Source organism: Ictalurus furcatus, chromosome 21 (genome assembly GCF_023375685.1).
Source record: "Ictalurus furcatus strain D&B chromosome 21, Billie_1.0, whole genome shotgun sequence".
Lineage (NCBI taxonomy): Eukaryota > Metazoa > Chordata > Actinopteri > Siluriformes > Ictaluridae > Ictalurus > Ictalurus furcatus.
In genome coordinates, this window is record NC_071275.1 from 15,862,947 (window position 1) to 15,876,901 (window position 13,955).

At 40.8% G+C, this 13,955-nt stretch overlaps 1 protein-coding gene across 3 annotated transcripts in view; it reads left to right on the forward strand.

Annotated features, from left to right (window-relative positions):
* cdh4 (cadherin 4, type 1, R-cadherin (retinal)) overlaps nt 1–13,955 on the forward strand; it is a 455,069-nt gene that overhangs the window by 231,336 nt on the left and 209,778 nt on the right. Inside the window, exons 1-2 of one of the 3 annotated variants that reach the window (XM_053652419.1) lie at nt 4,924–5,288; nt 7,778–7,886. The exons of 1 other annotated variant lie outside the window; for it this stretch is intronic. In XM_053652419.1, the coding sequence (XP_053508394.1) occupies nt 5,232–5,288; nt 7,778–7,886 (166 nt within the window). In that variant the 5' untranslated portion in view covers nt 4,924–5,231. Of the gene's footprint in view, nt 1–4,923; nt 5,289–7,777; nt 7,887–13,955 lie in introns of those variants that run through there. One more of the 3 variants, XM_053652418.1, reaches the window with a different exon arrangement.

The window sequence follows — 13,955 nt, forward strand, 5'->3', positions numbered from 1 at the left end:
TCCAGCCATGCTTCATCATGCCATTCTGTATTTTTCTTACAACCATTGGTGGTGCTGTTGTAATCCAAAATAATCCACCATTTGTTAAGAGCAAATTATCTCCTGTAGATGCCAAAAATGAAAATCTTATATTGATATATATTGACCTTTGAAAGACAGAAGTGACTTACTGTAGCTGCCATACTCTACATCAATGGTCATCAGCCCTCTTCCTGAAGATCTACCTTCCTACAGGTTTCATCTCCAACCAAAATCTAACATTCCTGTTTCAGTAGATCAAGAGATGGTCAGGTCAAGTGGGCACGGTTACGGGTTGGAGCTAAAATCTTCAGGAAGGTAGATCTCCAGGAACAGGGTTGGTGAGCACTGCTCTACATACTACATCATCACTGACATGTTATACATCCACTTGTTTATTTTGCATAATGCTGCTGAGATACTGAGGCAATGCAAAAGAACCAATGACTGCATCCTCTTGAGCCACATCCCAAACCACATACTAGCATAGTACTGTAAATGGTGTTTTAGCATACTAATGGTCTTGTTAATATTTTGACATACTTTTCAGTGTGTAGTATGTGGTTTAGGATGCAGCCATGAATACAATACTGTATATTGACTTGTTACTGGTAACTACCAGAGTAAACAGTGCAGAGGATGGTTCCAGCACAAACTGTTTCATGAAATATACTTGCAATACCATATTTCCACTACAGATGGCTTCAAATTCCTAAAGTTGCCTCATTCTACTCTACAAATTTGCCAAATAATGTTTTGGCAGTCTATACCTGTCTATATCTATAACTGTTTCAATCAACAGTGGCATGGGGGTGTACTGGGTAGTGTTTCCACCTGACAGCTCTAAGGTCCCAGGTTCAATTGTGAGTTTGGGTTAATGTCTGTGTGGAGTTTCTCATGTTCTCTCTATGTCTGTGTGGGTTCTCTCACGGTTCTTTGATTTTCATCCCACTTCCAAAAACATGCTGGTAGGTGGATTGGTTGACTCTAATTTGCCCCAGGTGTGAAAGTGTGAATGTGCGTGTGTGTGTGTGTATAACATCAAGGATGTATTCCTGCCTTACTCCCAGTGTTCATGATATTGGTTCTGGATTCACCGTGACCCAGACCAGGAAAGAACAGTTACTGAAGATGAATGAATGAATGTTTCCATCGACTAGCACTTGCCAGCTGGCAAAGATGGTCTGCCAGCTTGCCTAGCTTGGCCTGAGTTTTGGCAGCCGGTAGCTTGTCAGTTGAAGCTGGAATTTTTTTTAGTTGGATACAGAGCCCTGCCGGTGTGACATCTCTACCTCATAAAAAAATAATGTTTAATAATAGGAATGAGATCCTAATGCATAGCCACAACATAGTTAGTAAAGGATAGGAACAAGATCCTAAAGACATGGGAATGAGATAATAAAGTCATGTCTATGGCTTAATAATGCCAGGGAACAGGATTAAGTGTGGGTACAGTATATATGGGGTTTTATGATAACTACCAGACACTTGGAAAAAAAAGAAGCGCCCCGTTGTCAGTTTTAGATAAGATGTAGACACTGCAGAAGTTTACATCCACAATTTATCATTAAACACTGCAAGTGGTTAGGTGTTATTGGTTGGTGGCGGCATGTTTTTTATTCCAGCTATTCCACCTGTTAATCAGTCATCTTTGCTTTCAATCATTATCCTGCGTGGTTCCTGCTTGTTTGGAACAAAAGCCTGCTAGCCACACTGGCCCTTTGTGGATAATACTGCTGACCACTGATTTAGAGTATTATGCATACAGCAATTCAGTCACAGCAATGGCCCTTTGTAGGGCCTCTGATGGAATGTGAGCCCCTATAATTGTCAACACTTTTCACTCCAGTAGTGATTGCCCTGCAGTGTCACCAGTACCAGGGCCATTTCCTGCTATAAGCAGCATAAGCAGTCACTTAGACCCTTGGTGACCACCAAGGGGCCTCGTGATTTTTTAAATAAATATACAGAAAAAACCCCACACTTTACTATCCATGTTTTAGGCTATTTACTGTAGCATGATGAAGCATTAGTTACATTACTTATGTTAGTTACCCAATTTAGTTAAGTTAACTGACGTTTCCATTATAGAAACTTCAATTTATTTAACTAAATTACATAAATAACATTTCATCATGCTAAGTAGATTAATGCTTTGAAGCCAACTGAATGTGATTCAGGTACATTTTTAAGTCAAATTCAATCTGACTACACATAACTAGATAATTTCCCCCAGTCATGTTAGCAAGGTTACTGTAGGTTAACAGGAAGTATTTTAGTGCTAAGGTGCTCTCAACTAATATTGGCACCCTTGGTAAATATGAGCAAAGAAGACTGTGAAACAATTTTCAATGCTTGTGCTATTTTCTTGAAGCTCAACAACCTTTTGCCGCACATCACATTTCCTGATGACTTGACTATTGCAATGCTCTCCTCATTGGTCTACCTGCTAATTCTATTGCTAGGTTGGAATATATTCAAAACTCTGCGGCTAGACTTCTCACACATACCAAGCGCTCAGCTCACATTTCTCCAATCCTGTCTGAACTGCATCGGCTACCGGTTTCATTTCGCATTAAATATAAAATAATCCTGCTCACATTTAACTCACTTCATGGTTTGGCACCTTTCTATCTTAGTGCACTGCTTCTCCCCTACAACCCGACCCGCCCTCTCAGGTCCTCTGGGCTCGGACTTCTCTCTGTCCCTAGATTTCTTCTCTCAACCATAGGTGGCAGGTCTTTCAGTGTTGTAGGACCTAATATCTGGAATTCTCTCCCTCTCACTCTTTGCAGCATCACATCCATCTCTGAGTTCAAATCCTAATTAAAAACATATCTGTTTTCTCAGTGTTATCTGTCCTAATTTGTTATAATGCATTTTCTCAGTGACTGTACTGTGTATTTCTTTTCTGTGTTTTTTGTCGCTCTTTGTTTTTCACATTGTATGTTTGTCCATGATTGTTCATTGTTTATGTATCGTTGTATTGTAAAGCGTCCTTAAGCTCTGGAAAGGCGCTATATAAATTAAACGTATTATCATTATTATATTCCTTGGTCTTACCCATTGTTATGAATGACCACGGGAATTTGGCCTATGTGTTACCTCATGTTTATAACCCTGTGAAACAGGAAGTCATGGTTAAACAATTTCCTGTTCCTAGTCACCCAGGTGTACATTTAAAAAATGGAAAATATTAATGGGGATATATTTCATATATATCTTTCTCATATGAATTCATAGGGGTGCCAGTAATTGTTGCACATCTATATTTAACAAAGATTTTTTTTTGGATAAACTTGCATTTTGTTTGCAGTTGTTTGATATACATGTGAGCAGAGTATTTTTTGTCTTTTTTTTAACAAAAGATCAAAGTGTTAAACAATAAAGACAATTTTTCACAGACTTCTTTGCTCATATTTACCAAGGGGGCCAATATTAGTGGAGGGCACTGTATTGCAATAAGCAAATTACTACAATATGTAGTATTTCCCAAGCAGAGATTCAAATACACTGTTCTGTTAAGGCTTTCCACTAGATTTTGGAACGTAACTGTGGGGTTTTGTCCATTCACCCACAAAGGGATTAGTGAAGTCAGACAGTGAGAAGGCCTGGCATGTAGTCAGCATTCTGATTCATCCTAAAGGTGTTCAGTGGGTGTGAGATCAGGGCTCATGGCAGGCCACTTCTGTTTCACCCTTGGCAGATCAAGTCTTCATGCAGCTATAGTATATGGGCATATAGAGTATATCAGGGGTCTTCAGTCTTAAGGTGCATTCACACATACAGTGACTCGCAGCGTGAAACCGGAGACCACTCATTTTCAATGAGAGCTGGTGACTTCCGGCGACATGAGCGACAGTGACCATTGACGATGAGATATGGGCGTGTCCAGTGACTTTTAAAGTTGGGAAAAATGCAACTTTATGCAAATTTGCAGTGTATAAGTGTTTGTTTGGCGCACGGTGACTTAGTGGTTAGCCTTACACCTCCAGGGTCGGGGGTTCGATTCCCACCGGGGCCATGTGTGTGCAGAGTTTGTATGTTCTGCCCGTGCTGTGGGGGTTTCCTCCAAGTACTCCGGTTTCCTCCCCCAGTCCAAAGACATGCATTGTAGCCTGATTGGCATGTTCAAAGTGTCCATAGTGTATGAATGGGTGTGTGTATGTGATTGTGCCCTGCGATGGATTGGCACCCTGTCCAGGGTGTACCCCACCTTGTGCCCGATGCTCCCTGGGATAGGCTCCAGGTACCCCGTGACCCTGAAAAGGATAAAGTGGTATAGAAGATGGATGGATGGAAAAGTGTTTGTTTATATTGCAGTGCGTATATACGGTTTGTTTGAGTCTAACGACTTTTAAGTGTTTAATGAGTTTAAAAAACCCACTACGATCCTGCTTGATGTACCATGACAGAAGCGCATATCATTAAGCTAAAAAAAATCATTACCTATAACGTCAGAAAGATCTCAGCTCTGTTGTTGATAAACACCAGCGCCGACGTTTTACAACGCGAGTTTGTAGTCATGTCACCGGAAATTGAATCATTGGTGTCCTAACGTGTACCCACGATCCTTACCAGCGCCCGGACTCATGTTCTCGTATACTGATTCACAAAATATGGAGGTGATTGAGACGCACAGCAAGATAAACTGATTAAACAAGTGGAATCAGGTGCGACGCCTTCCTGGTTGGAATAAAAGCGTGCAGCCACGTTGGCCATTTGTGGATTGAAAATGAAAGACCTCTGGATTATATACTGTATACAGTTTAAGTACAGCATATATACATTCCCCATCCAACACAATGAATGAGAGATTCCTTCATCCAAGATGATGACATTATTAATTCTGTTTACTTTTACATTTAAATTATGATTGGTGTGTGTGTGTGTGTGTGTGTGTGTGTGTGTAGTGCAACTCTGAGTAAGTTGCTTAGGGTCTCCAAAGGTTCAGAAATGGCCCTGCCTCATTACATTCTCCCTGTCTAGAGAACTCGTGGCCTCTTTGGCTTTCCATATCCCTCTTCCCCATGTGCGCTCTTCAGTAGGAGGGGTGTCGCGGTGATGCTGAGTTGAACAGCGCCTTTCCGTTACTCCACCTGCAGTCGGAGCGCGAGACGAGCCAGAACGCGACTCTCTTTCCATCTCTTTCACAAATCTTAACGGAGGAATTACTGGCGGTTAGAGAGGAACTGCTTGAGTCGGTGCCGAAAATGAAAGTCGGCTTCGTTCTTCCTCTGGCGTGCGCTTTAGCCCTGAAAAGCTCACTGGTAAGACTGAATGCAATCAGACATTACTGAAGTTCAGGTGCGCTCGTGCAGTTAACCCCAGACTTACTTTAGTTTTATTTGTGTTTATTTATTGACGTTTTTTTTTTTGTTTTCTTTTTAAAATAATTATTTATGTATTTTTTATTTTTATTTTAAACGAGTATGTTTGCAAGTGCATCCAATGCGGCTTCTGTGTAAATGAGTAAACTAGTTTGCAAGAACGTGACAGATGTGCATGTTTACTGGATCATACAGCAAACATACAAACAAAACATGCGTCCGCGCGCCCGTGTGTGTGTGTGTTCGTGTGTGTGTGCGCGTGTGATTGAGCTGCAGTACAAGGATGCGATGCTCCTGCACTTTTCCCCTCCTTCATATCCCCAGTGCAGAGGATGCGGCGATGCGCGCGCTCTCTCGGGCTCTCTCTCTCTCTCTCTCTCTCTCTCTCTCTGCATGCTGTGTAAGCTCTTAGTGCAGTGCATGCATATAAAAAAACAATAGTTGCATTTAGGCTGCTGATTATCCTGCGTGTTATGCATGCATGCCTCCAGTGGTTCTTAATTTTAGGATTGTAGTGATAGGGCTTGATTTGAATGACATAGAGCTTCGTTGTAGGAAATGCAAGCACAGCACGAGATCCCTTGTTCAGCAATGTTTAAGTAACGTTCAATGCATTCAAATGATGCTGATAAGAAGTTATGTGCCCGATGAAGCCATATGGAAAGATGCAGCACATGAAGTATGTTCAGATGCACGGTGGCTGGTAGTTACAGGCATCATTTCCTTTATACTGTGGTCTGGTAAAGAGGAACGTGAGAACCACTGACAGATTTGTACATTGCTGGATCAGTGGGTTGATCGAGCAGTTCCTTACGGTAACCGTCATGATTTCATTTAAAAGGTGATCTGTGTTGAATAACCTGTACGAAAAGACAGTGAGAGTTGTTTGTTCACACACAAGTGTAAGCATACACACCTACACACCCTGTCCTGCAATAGTCGACTGTGTATTCCTCAGAAACATTGGTAACTGTACTTTTCCTTGTTGTTCTTTAGTGTATCTTTATTCATTTAAAAGTAATGTAAGGTACACGATTGGTCCAATTAAGCTTTATTTTAAGAGGTATGCTTCATAGTGCCATCCCAGTGACATGGTACAGTATTTTAGTACCTGAATTCCTGAGAGTATACTGATGTTGACTTCCACAACTGCAAGACATGCTGATTTACTTTACTTGACTCCTTGCTCGCCAGTGTTGATCGTCCTACACAAAGGAGCATCTGTTAATGTTCCTGAAGAGGGATTTGCACCACCAGCTTGGTACGCGATCATGGCTCGGTGCCACGAGTGCATTCCTTTTTGAGCACGCTGGCCTTTGGTTGCTCTGCTTACGCATGCATTGTTGCTCGGGGTTGGCAGAGACTGCAGCAAGGCTGCCTCTTTAAGGATCCCTGTCGGTTCTCACCGTTTTATAGCAGACACGGATAATGATGCTGACAAGGCTATATCTTGGTGTGAAATTTGTAGGCATGTGATTTAAAGGCTCAGTGATTGGATTCCATACTTGGACCTTTACCTGTGTCATGTGGCAATCCATCATTTTACAATTCAAGTAAAATGCCAGTGAGATTAAAAAAAAAAAAAAAACATTTAACATTTTTTTCCCCACAATGTGTAATCTTTCAGATATGAAAATTGAGTCAGAAAATGCCAGCACCATTCAAACGTACTGTAACAATTATCTAGGCGCATAGAGCTGTCTCTTGGTTAATTAAAGATCGCTGTAACATGACAGTCTGATAGAGTATGGATAGGAAGGGAGACACCTTCATATTAAAGGAAGCACCCACTCGAGATCACGTTAAATAAATCTATATGTGTATTGTTTAGTGAGTATGAGTCTTGTGATTTGCCGGTTGTTGTACTGTTTGTTTGTTATTTCCATGAGAATGTCGCATGGTGACATTGCTAGCGCTGTTACGCTGGTATTTAGTTGGAGAGAAAACGTAACCGATCTCAAATGTAAGGATGACACCAAGGTTTTGCTCTTTTCAGTGTAATAGTAATGAGAAATCCAACGTAGAAGTAGTGGAGACTGTGAACGTTGGACTGCACTGCAGCAGAAATCCAGCTCCAGTAGATAGCTATCTACAAGATGACGAGTACGATGGCTGTGAGTTTGTCCTAGCATGACGTTTTTGGAAGCGGATCAGTTTCAGCAGAGTGTACCGATGAGGAATTGAGAGAAAGCTGGACAGAGTGAAGGATTGAAGCACTGCTGCGTCCGTCTCTTTTGGTAGGGACAAAGCAAGGGCTATTTTCACCGGCACCACTTTCACTAGCATTGTGGGTAATACAGGAAACCAGTAACAAGAATGAAAGAAGTATATGAAATTCCAAAAGAAATCTTTTCGACGCTACTAAAGAACACGTGTTAATTATAAATCTGTTCAGGGTGGATTTTTCCTTTACTCTCATCTTTCCCCAGGGGAATGCTGGAGGCCCGACGGTGGATCCATGCAGACCCGGATTCTCCCAGAACTTCTACACCGTCTTTATCCCACGGGAGCAGCTGCAGGGCCAGAGCATTGTCAAAGGTAAGAGCCTGCAGTGTGTTTAATGAGTCAGGTTTGCTTGTGTGGGTGTTCTTTGGTTTTGCCCACAGAGCTTTCTGCAACAGGTCTGTTTTCTTCACACATGGATGCCTTTTCTCTTTCTGCCTTTCCCTCTTTCTGCTTCTCTCTCTCTCTCTCTCTCTCTCTCTCTCTCTCCCTCTCTCTTTCTCTCTCTCTCTCTCTCTCTCTCTCTGCCTTACACTGGCATCCACTTAAAGCTATTGTGAAATCATTCACTCTGAGCACACTGCATAATGTGCATATGTTGTTCATAAACAGTGCCATTTTTCTGGCAGGGCTGACAGAACTCTCAGCTGATGATTCCACACACATGCGGCGCACACATGCATTCTGAGGCAGACGCAAAATCGTTTGGGCTGATCTACAGGAATATGATATGCTTGTGCTATTATTGAGGACATCAGTCTGCGCTTATATAAAGCAACCAATAAAGTCTAGCTTTTGTACCGTTTACAATTAACACAAGGACTCTTCTATTATTACATTATCAGACCAAATGAGGCTCCATTAAAAAAAAATAATGTAATCAACGTTAAATGATCAGTTGAGCAGCGTGGCTGTCTATAGTAGGGGAAAATGAAATCTTCCGTTCGTCTCCTGCTGAGTAAATTTGCTGGCGAATCCCCCCCTTCATTCCGTTCTCCCTCATCCAGCGTGTTATGAGTGTAATACTATTGCGCTGTTCTTCTGCTTTCTTTTCACCAAGACTAAATAGAGAATTAATGAACATAAATATTAAACACCCAGCAAAAGCTTTAGTAATTGTCACCTTTACTGAAAGTCTGCTCAATGGGCCTCATTTATCAAACCGTATGTGAATAAATTCATTTGTAAATTGTTCACTGGAGCATTTACACCAGAAATGTGTTGTTTTTGAAATTCCAGGTAGTTTGTATCCTAGAAGAGCTCCTGAATTTGTGCACATATCCGTATAAGATGATGAGGTATAACGTAAACCTTGACTGATCAGCTTCAGAAATGTATATAACGATTACTCTGTCAAGTTTAAAGCGTTTCAATTTCGCACAGGTATTTTCTGAACTGTGATTGTTTTCTGTTCGTGAATCCAAAACGAAGTCCATGAGTTAAGTCAGATAAGACTAGCTATTAAAATAGGACGAAAGTAATGGTGCCCTGTGAAAAAGAGGAAGAAAAAATGGTGCCCTACAAAAGGAGGAAGAGTTAGGGTGTGTGTCTGTGGTAGCCGACACGCTGCAATGGCTGAGCTGCATTACCGGAAGATTTAGCACATGCCGTGCTTAGGAGGCAAGCTTTCACCACTGAGTCATCATCTTGACATGTTCAGGTCTCTTTGAGGGTGTCACAAAGCAGGGTAATTTAGTTTGTTCTGAAATCTGTTGGGCATTTGGGTTTGGTTTGCCCTGCCCTTCAGAAACATCTGGACACAAGTTTGCTGAAAAGATCGAGAAAAAATTTCAGCCTGTCTGCTTTACGTTGTAACTGCTCATCTGCTTGTAGGAGTGAAATCCTCACTGGATTAGTGAACTTTGTTTGAGCTCAGTGGCAATTGATTGATTATAATTATTTGCTGGTCAGTCCAGGTACAGTGCCCTCCACTAATATTGGCACCCTTGGTAAATATGAGCAAAGAAGGCTGTGAAAAATTGTCTTTATTGTTTAAGCTTTTGATCTTTTGTTCAAAAAAATTCACAAAAATACTCTGCTGTCATGGATATCAAACAATTGCAAACACAACACAGGTTTATAAAAATATATATTTGCTAAATATAGTTGTGCAACAATTACTGGCACCCTTTTAGTCAATACTTTGTGCTACCTCCCTTTGCCAAGATAACAGCTCTGAGTCTTCTCCTATAATGCCTGATGAGGCATCTCTCAGATCATTCAAATTTCGAGGTCCATGCTGGTGGACTTTCCTCTTTAGTTCACCCCACAGGTTTTCTATGGGGTTCGAGTCAGGGGACTGGGATGAACATGGCAGGACCTTGATTTTGTGGTCAGTAAACCATTTTTGTGTTATTTTTGATGTATGTTTTGGATCATTGTCCTGCTGGAAGATCCAACCACGGCCCATTTTAATCTTTCTGGCAGAGACAGTCAGGTGTTCATTTAATATCTGTTGATATTTGATAGAGTCCATGATGCCATGTATCCTCTATTTTGGTTTCATCTGACCATAGAACCCGATCCCCGCTGCACATCACAGCTATATTCCTTGGTCTTACCCATTGTTATGAATGACTAAGGGAATTTGGCCTATGTGTTACCTCATATTTTTACCCCTGTGAAACAGGAAGTCATGGTTGAACAATTTCTTATTCCTGGTCGCCCAGGTGTACTAAAACAAATATGGGAATATACTTCACATATAATTCACAGTTGTGCCATTAATTGTTACACACCTATATTTAACAAAGATTTTTTGTGTTGTGTTTGCAATTGTTTGATATCCATGAGAGCAGAGACTTTTTGTGAATTTTTTTTAATCAAAACATCAAAAGGTTAAACAATGAAGACAGTTTTTCACAGCCTTCATTGCTCATATTTACAAAGGGTGCCAATATTAGTGGAGGGCACTGTATTATGAGCATGTTATATTTAATTAGCCAATGAATGATGATAGAGGAATGAATGCTCTGTGTGTGAAAAAAATGCTTTTCTTCTAGTGGACAATGGACTTAATCTGTAAGCCCAAACTACCTGATTCAGGGCCGCTGTAGTTTAATACTTTCAATGGAGCTGTATTGGATGGTATTGGAAATGTATTGTGTCTCTTTGCTCCCAAGACCATTTTAGTCCTACTGACATGCACACCAAGATACATTACATATATGATTTATATCATTTTCATTCATCCTTTTCATTCATTTTTTCCTCGTGGAGAAAGTGCATAATGAGTACCTGGATAGTTATTTCAGTAGGGAAAAAAACAACATAAATTACTTTGTAATGTTTTTGGCCACCATGAGCCGACAGAACAGCTTAAGTGCACTTTAGATTCACCACGTCTGTGGAACACTGTTCTTCCAAATCATAGTCCTAAATCTGCCACAGGTTTTCAATTGGGTTGAGGTCTGGTGATTGCAAAAGCCATAGCATATGTTGTACATCATTTTCACCCTCGTCAAATCATTCAGTGAGCCCCCGTGTCCTGTGACTGGAGGCGGGGTTATCCTGGAAGAGACCACGCACCCATCAGAATAGAAACGTTTCATGTTAGGGTAAAGGTGATCAGTCAGAAGGACTTTGTATTGATTTGAAGTGTCGCTTCTCTTTAAGGTGACAAGTGGAGCAGAACCATGAAAGCAAAATGCCCCCTGTTGGTTTTTCTTTTAATTTGACACCTATACATACAGTAGCACATGCAAAATGAAACGAGCTAATTTCATCGGTACCAGGATCATTTATCCGGATTTGAATCTTATCCATCATTTGAGAAACACCAGATCTAAACTCTGGTCAAATTCAAAGCTGAATCTTCTTTCAGTGTTCTGCAGGGAAGATGATAGTTACTTTGTAGTCGTCGTGGATGAGCCATATGTTTCAATATTTTCCTGTAAAGGACAAATCTTTGCTTCTCCATGAACATTGTAGGCGCCGCCATTGATTCTGGTTCAATAGGTTTGATGGAATATATTCCAGACAGTAAATGAGAGGCAGAATGGGGTATGTGCTGGAGCCTTTCTGAATAACAAATAATCTATTATTTTGCTTACAATGGATCTGGATATTTGGACACAGACTTTATAGATGTTATGAGCTACTGGCCTTGATCTCAAATATTCTCTTTGTTCAACATGAACGGAGCTCTGACGAGAGGTTTGGTGTCAAATATCACCATGCTGTCTGTTCAGAAAGACACTCATAAATCTTAAACAGTCGTTTAAGGCTGCAGCGCTGTAGACCTGAGGGTTTTGATTAATGTCTAGGAGCTTGTGATATTTTTGGCCGAACAGTGCTAATACGGGACGGGGGTCATCACCGAGCTTGTGATGATAATAATGCTGCATAACCCAGAAGCGTCACAGGGGAGAGTAATGGGCCAGGTGGTGTGTGAGCAGGGAAACAGGCTGAAAACCTGTGCACTTATTCTTCTCCTGCTTTCTTTTTTTCTTCTATATGTTTTCTCCTTTTAGGGTTTGTATGGGGCTGTAAGGTACGTGTGCACAAACTCATGATTGCTTGGGATTGAATTCTTCATATGTATTTTATATGCAAAGTAAGATGAATTTGTAAATACGGTACTTTAAAAGCGATGTGAATTCGTTTTTGTGTATGTGTGCTTGAGCTAATTAGCCACCATATGTGTGAAAGACAGGAATTGGACGCGCGACCAAGCTGAGCCATGTGGACAGAATTGGAAATGACTCATCACGGTTCCTGTCAAGCTGTTGACCTTCATTTGTGTAATATATCCGTGGGTGTGTTTCTGGGTCGGGATGTCAAAGTGCTGATGTTAACGGTTGCTTTTGCAAGGATTCACCTGATTCAGATGTACAGTATGTCTTGCAAGGCGGACAGGATTAGATTGATATTGTTTTGTTCTTTAAAAACTAAAATCAGATGAAATTTTCAACTCCCAACATATGAACTTCAAGCTGACTCAGCACAAACATCCCCAAGCTATTTTGCTATCGCCTATTAAAATTCTCTATAATATTGTCCTCTCTATTCCTCTTCCTTCTTTTCAATAAGACTGTAGCCTACCCTTTATTTTCCCAATCTGTCTGCTGGGATGTATTGTCTTGGAAATGTGCCTTATTTTGTTGTTAGAAAATATACACAAAGAAGAAAATCTCAATAATTTAAATGCCATAAGTTAATTAACCATGAATATGAGCATTATTATCTCAGTGAAGCAAGCAGTCTTACTTAATCATCGGGTGTCAGTACTTGGTAACACCAACTACAGAAGCATTAGGTTGGTTTTGCTTCTTTAATCCACTCAGAAACATCCAGCTTCCTGATGGCACACCTGCTCTCATCATGATGACAGTTCTCCGCGTAATGTATGGGATCTTTAACCAGATACATGCTGAGCACTGATGCATGGGGCTTGCGGAGCCCCGCTGAGTAGTGATAAGCCATGAAAAAAATGATATTCCAGTGACTGCACACTGGTGTGTAAAGCTTCACCTGTATGGAGACCTGGATCATACCCCTTGGAGTTTAAAAGAGAGCAAGAGCGAGACTGTGGACGAGATACACTGATAGTCACTTTAGGACAAATTGATTTTGAACGGCACTTCCTCCTCCTGGAGAGGAGCCCTTAAACGCTACTGTCAGAACACATTCAGGAGAACATCAGTGATGCATTTCACACCTTAACCTCTTGATAGGCGCTACAGTGGCGCTTGGGGAATGAAGTTCAATATCTGTAGTCGGTAATTCAAGGTGAAGACCATTTACATCATCAACAGATATGTGTGTAGGTTGCTTGGGCTTCCTTGTTGCATTTGAAGTAGGGATGCAAGAATACCAATAACATGATAGAACATTTTAAACATAAAATTTCTTGCAGCACACAGCAGCAACCAACAATAGCTAGGTAAAAAAAACAACAAAAAAAATAGTCTACAGACAACGGTAGGTGAGTGAGTACTTTACTTACAGTTGTACAGAAGTGTGTTTTTAAAGTGTAAGAAAACCCACTATTCTGCACTCCAACCATAGTCAATCCAAGGTAGCTAGCAAAATCACATTAGTTAACATTAAAGAAAGAATGAGTCTAGTAGTGTAAGCGGATAATTAGCTTTTCCTGGCAACTACGTATATAGTGTGTTAATGTAGTGTAAACATTTATACCAGGGAAAAATAAAAAGAATTAAATGAAAAGTTCTGTGATGTCCCCAAGTGAGTATGTTATAGGCTTATGGGATCGCAGAAATTAACGGAAAATCAAGCAAGCGCCACAATAGTTGGAGGAGCATGCTATTTTTCAAAATTACCACAGAGTTTCTGCACATTTGGGCCAAGACGCGTCATGTGATGTCATCACGATGTGCATTCAGCTAAAGCCCTCTTCTATTCATGTGCGTCAAACATGAG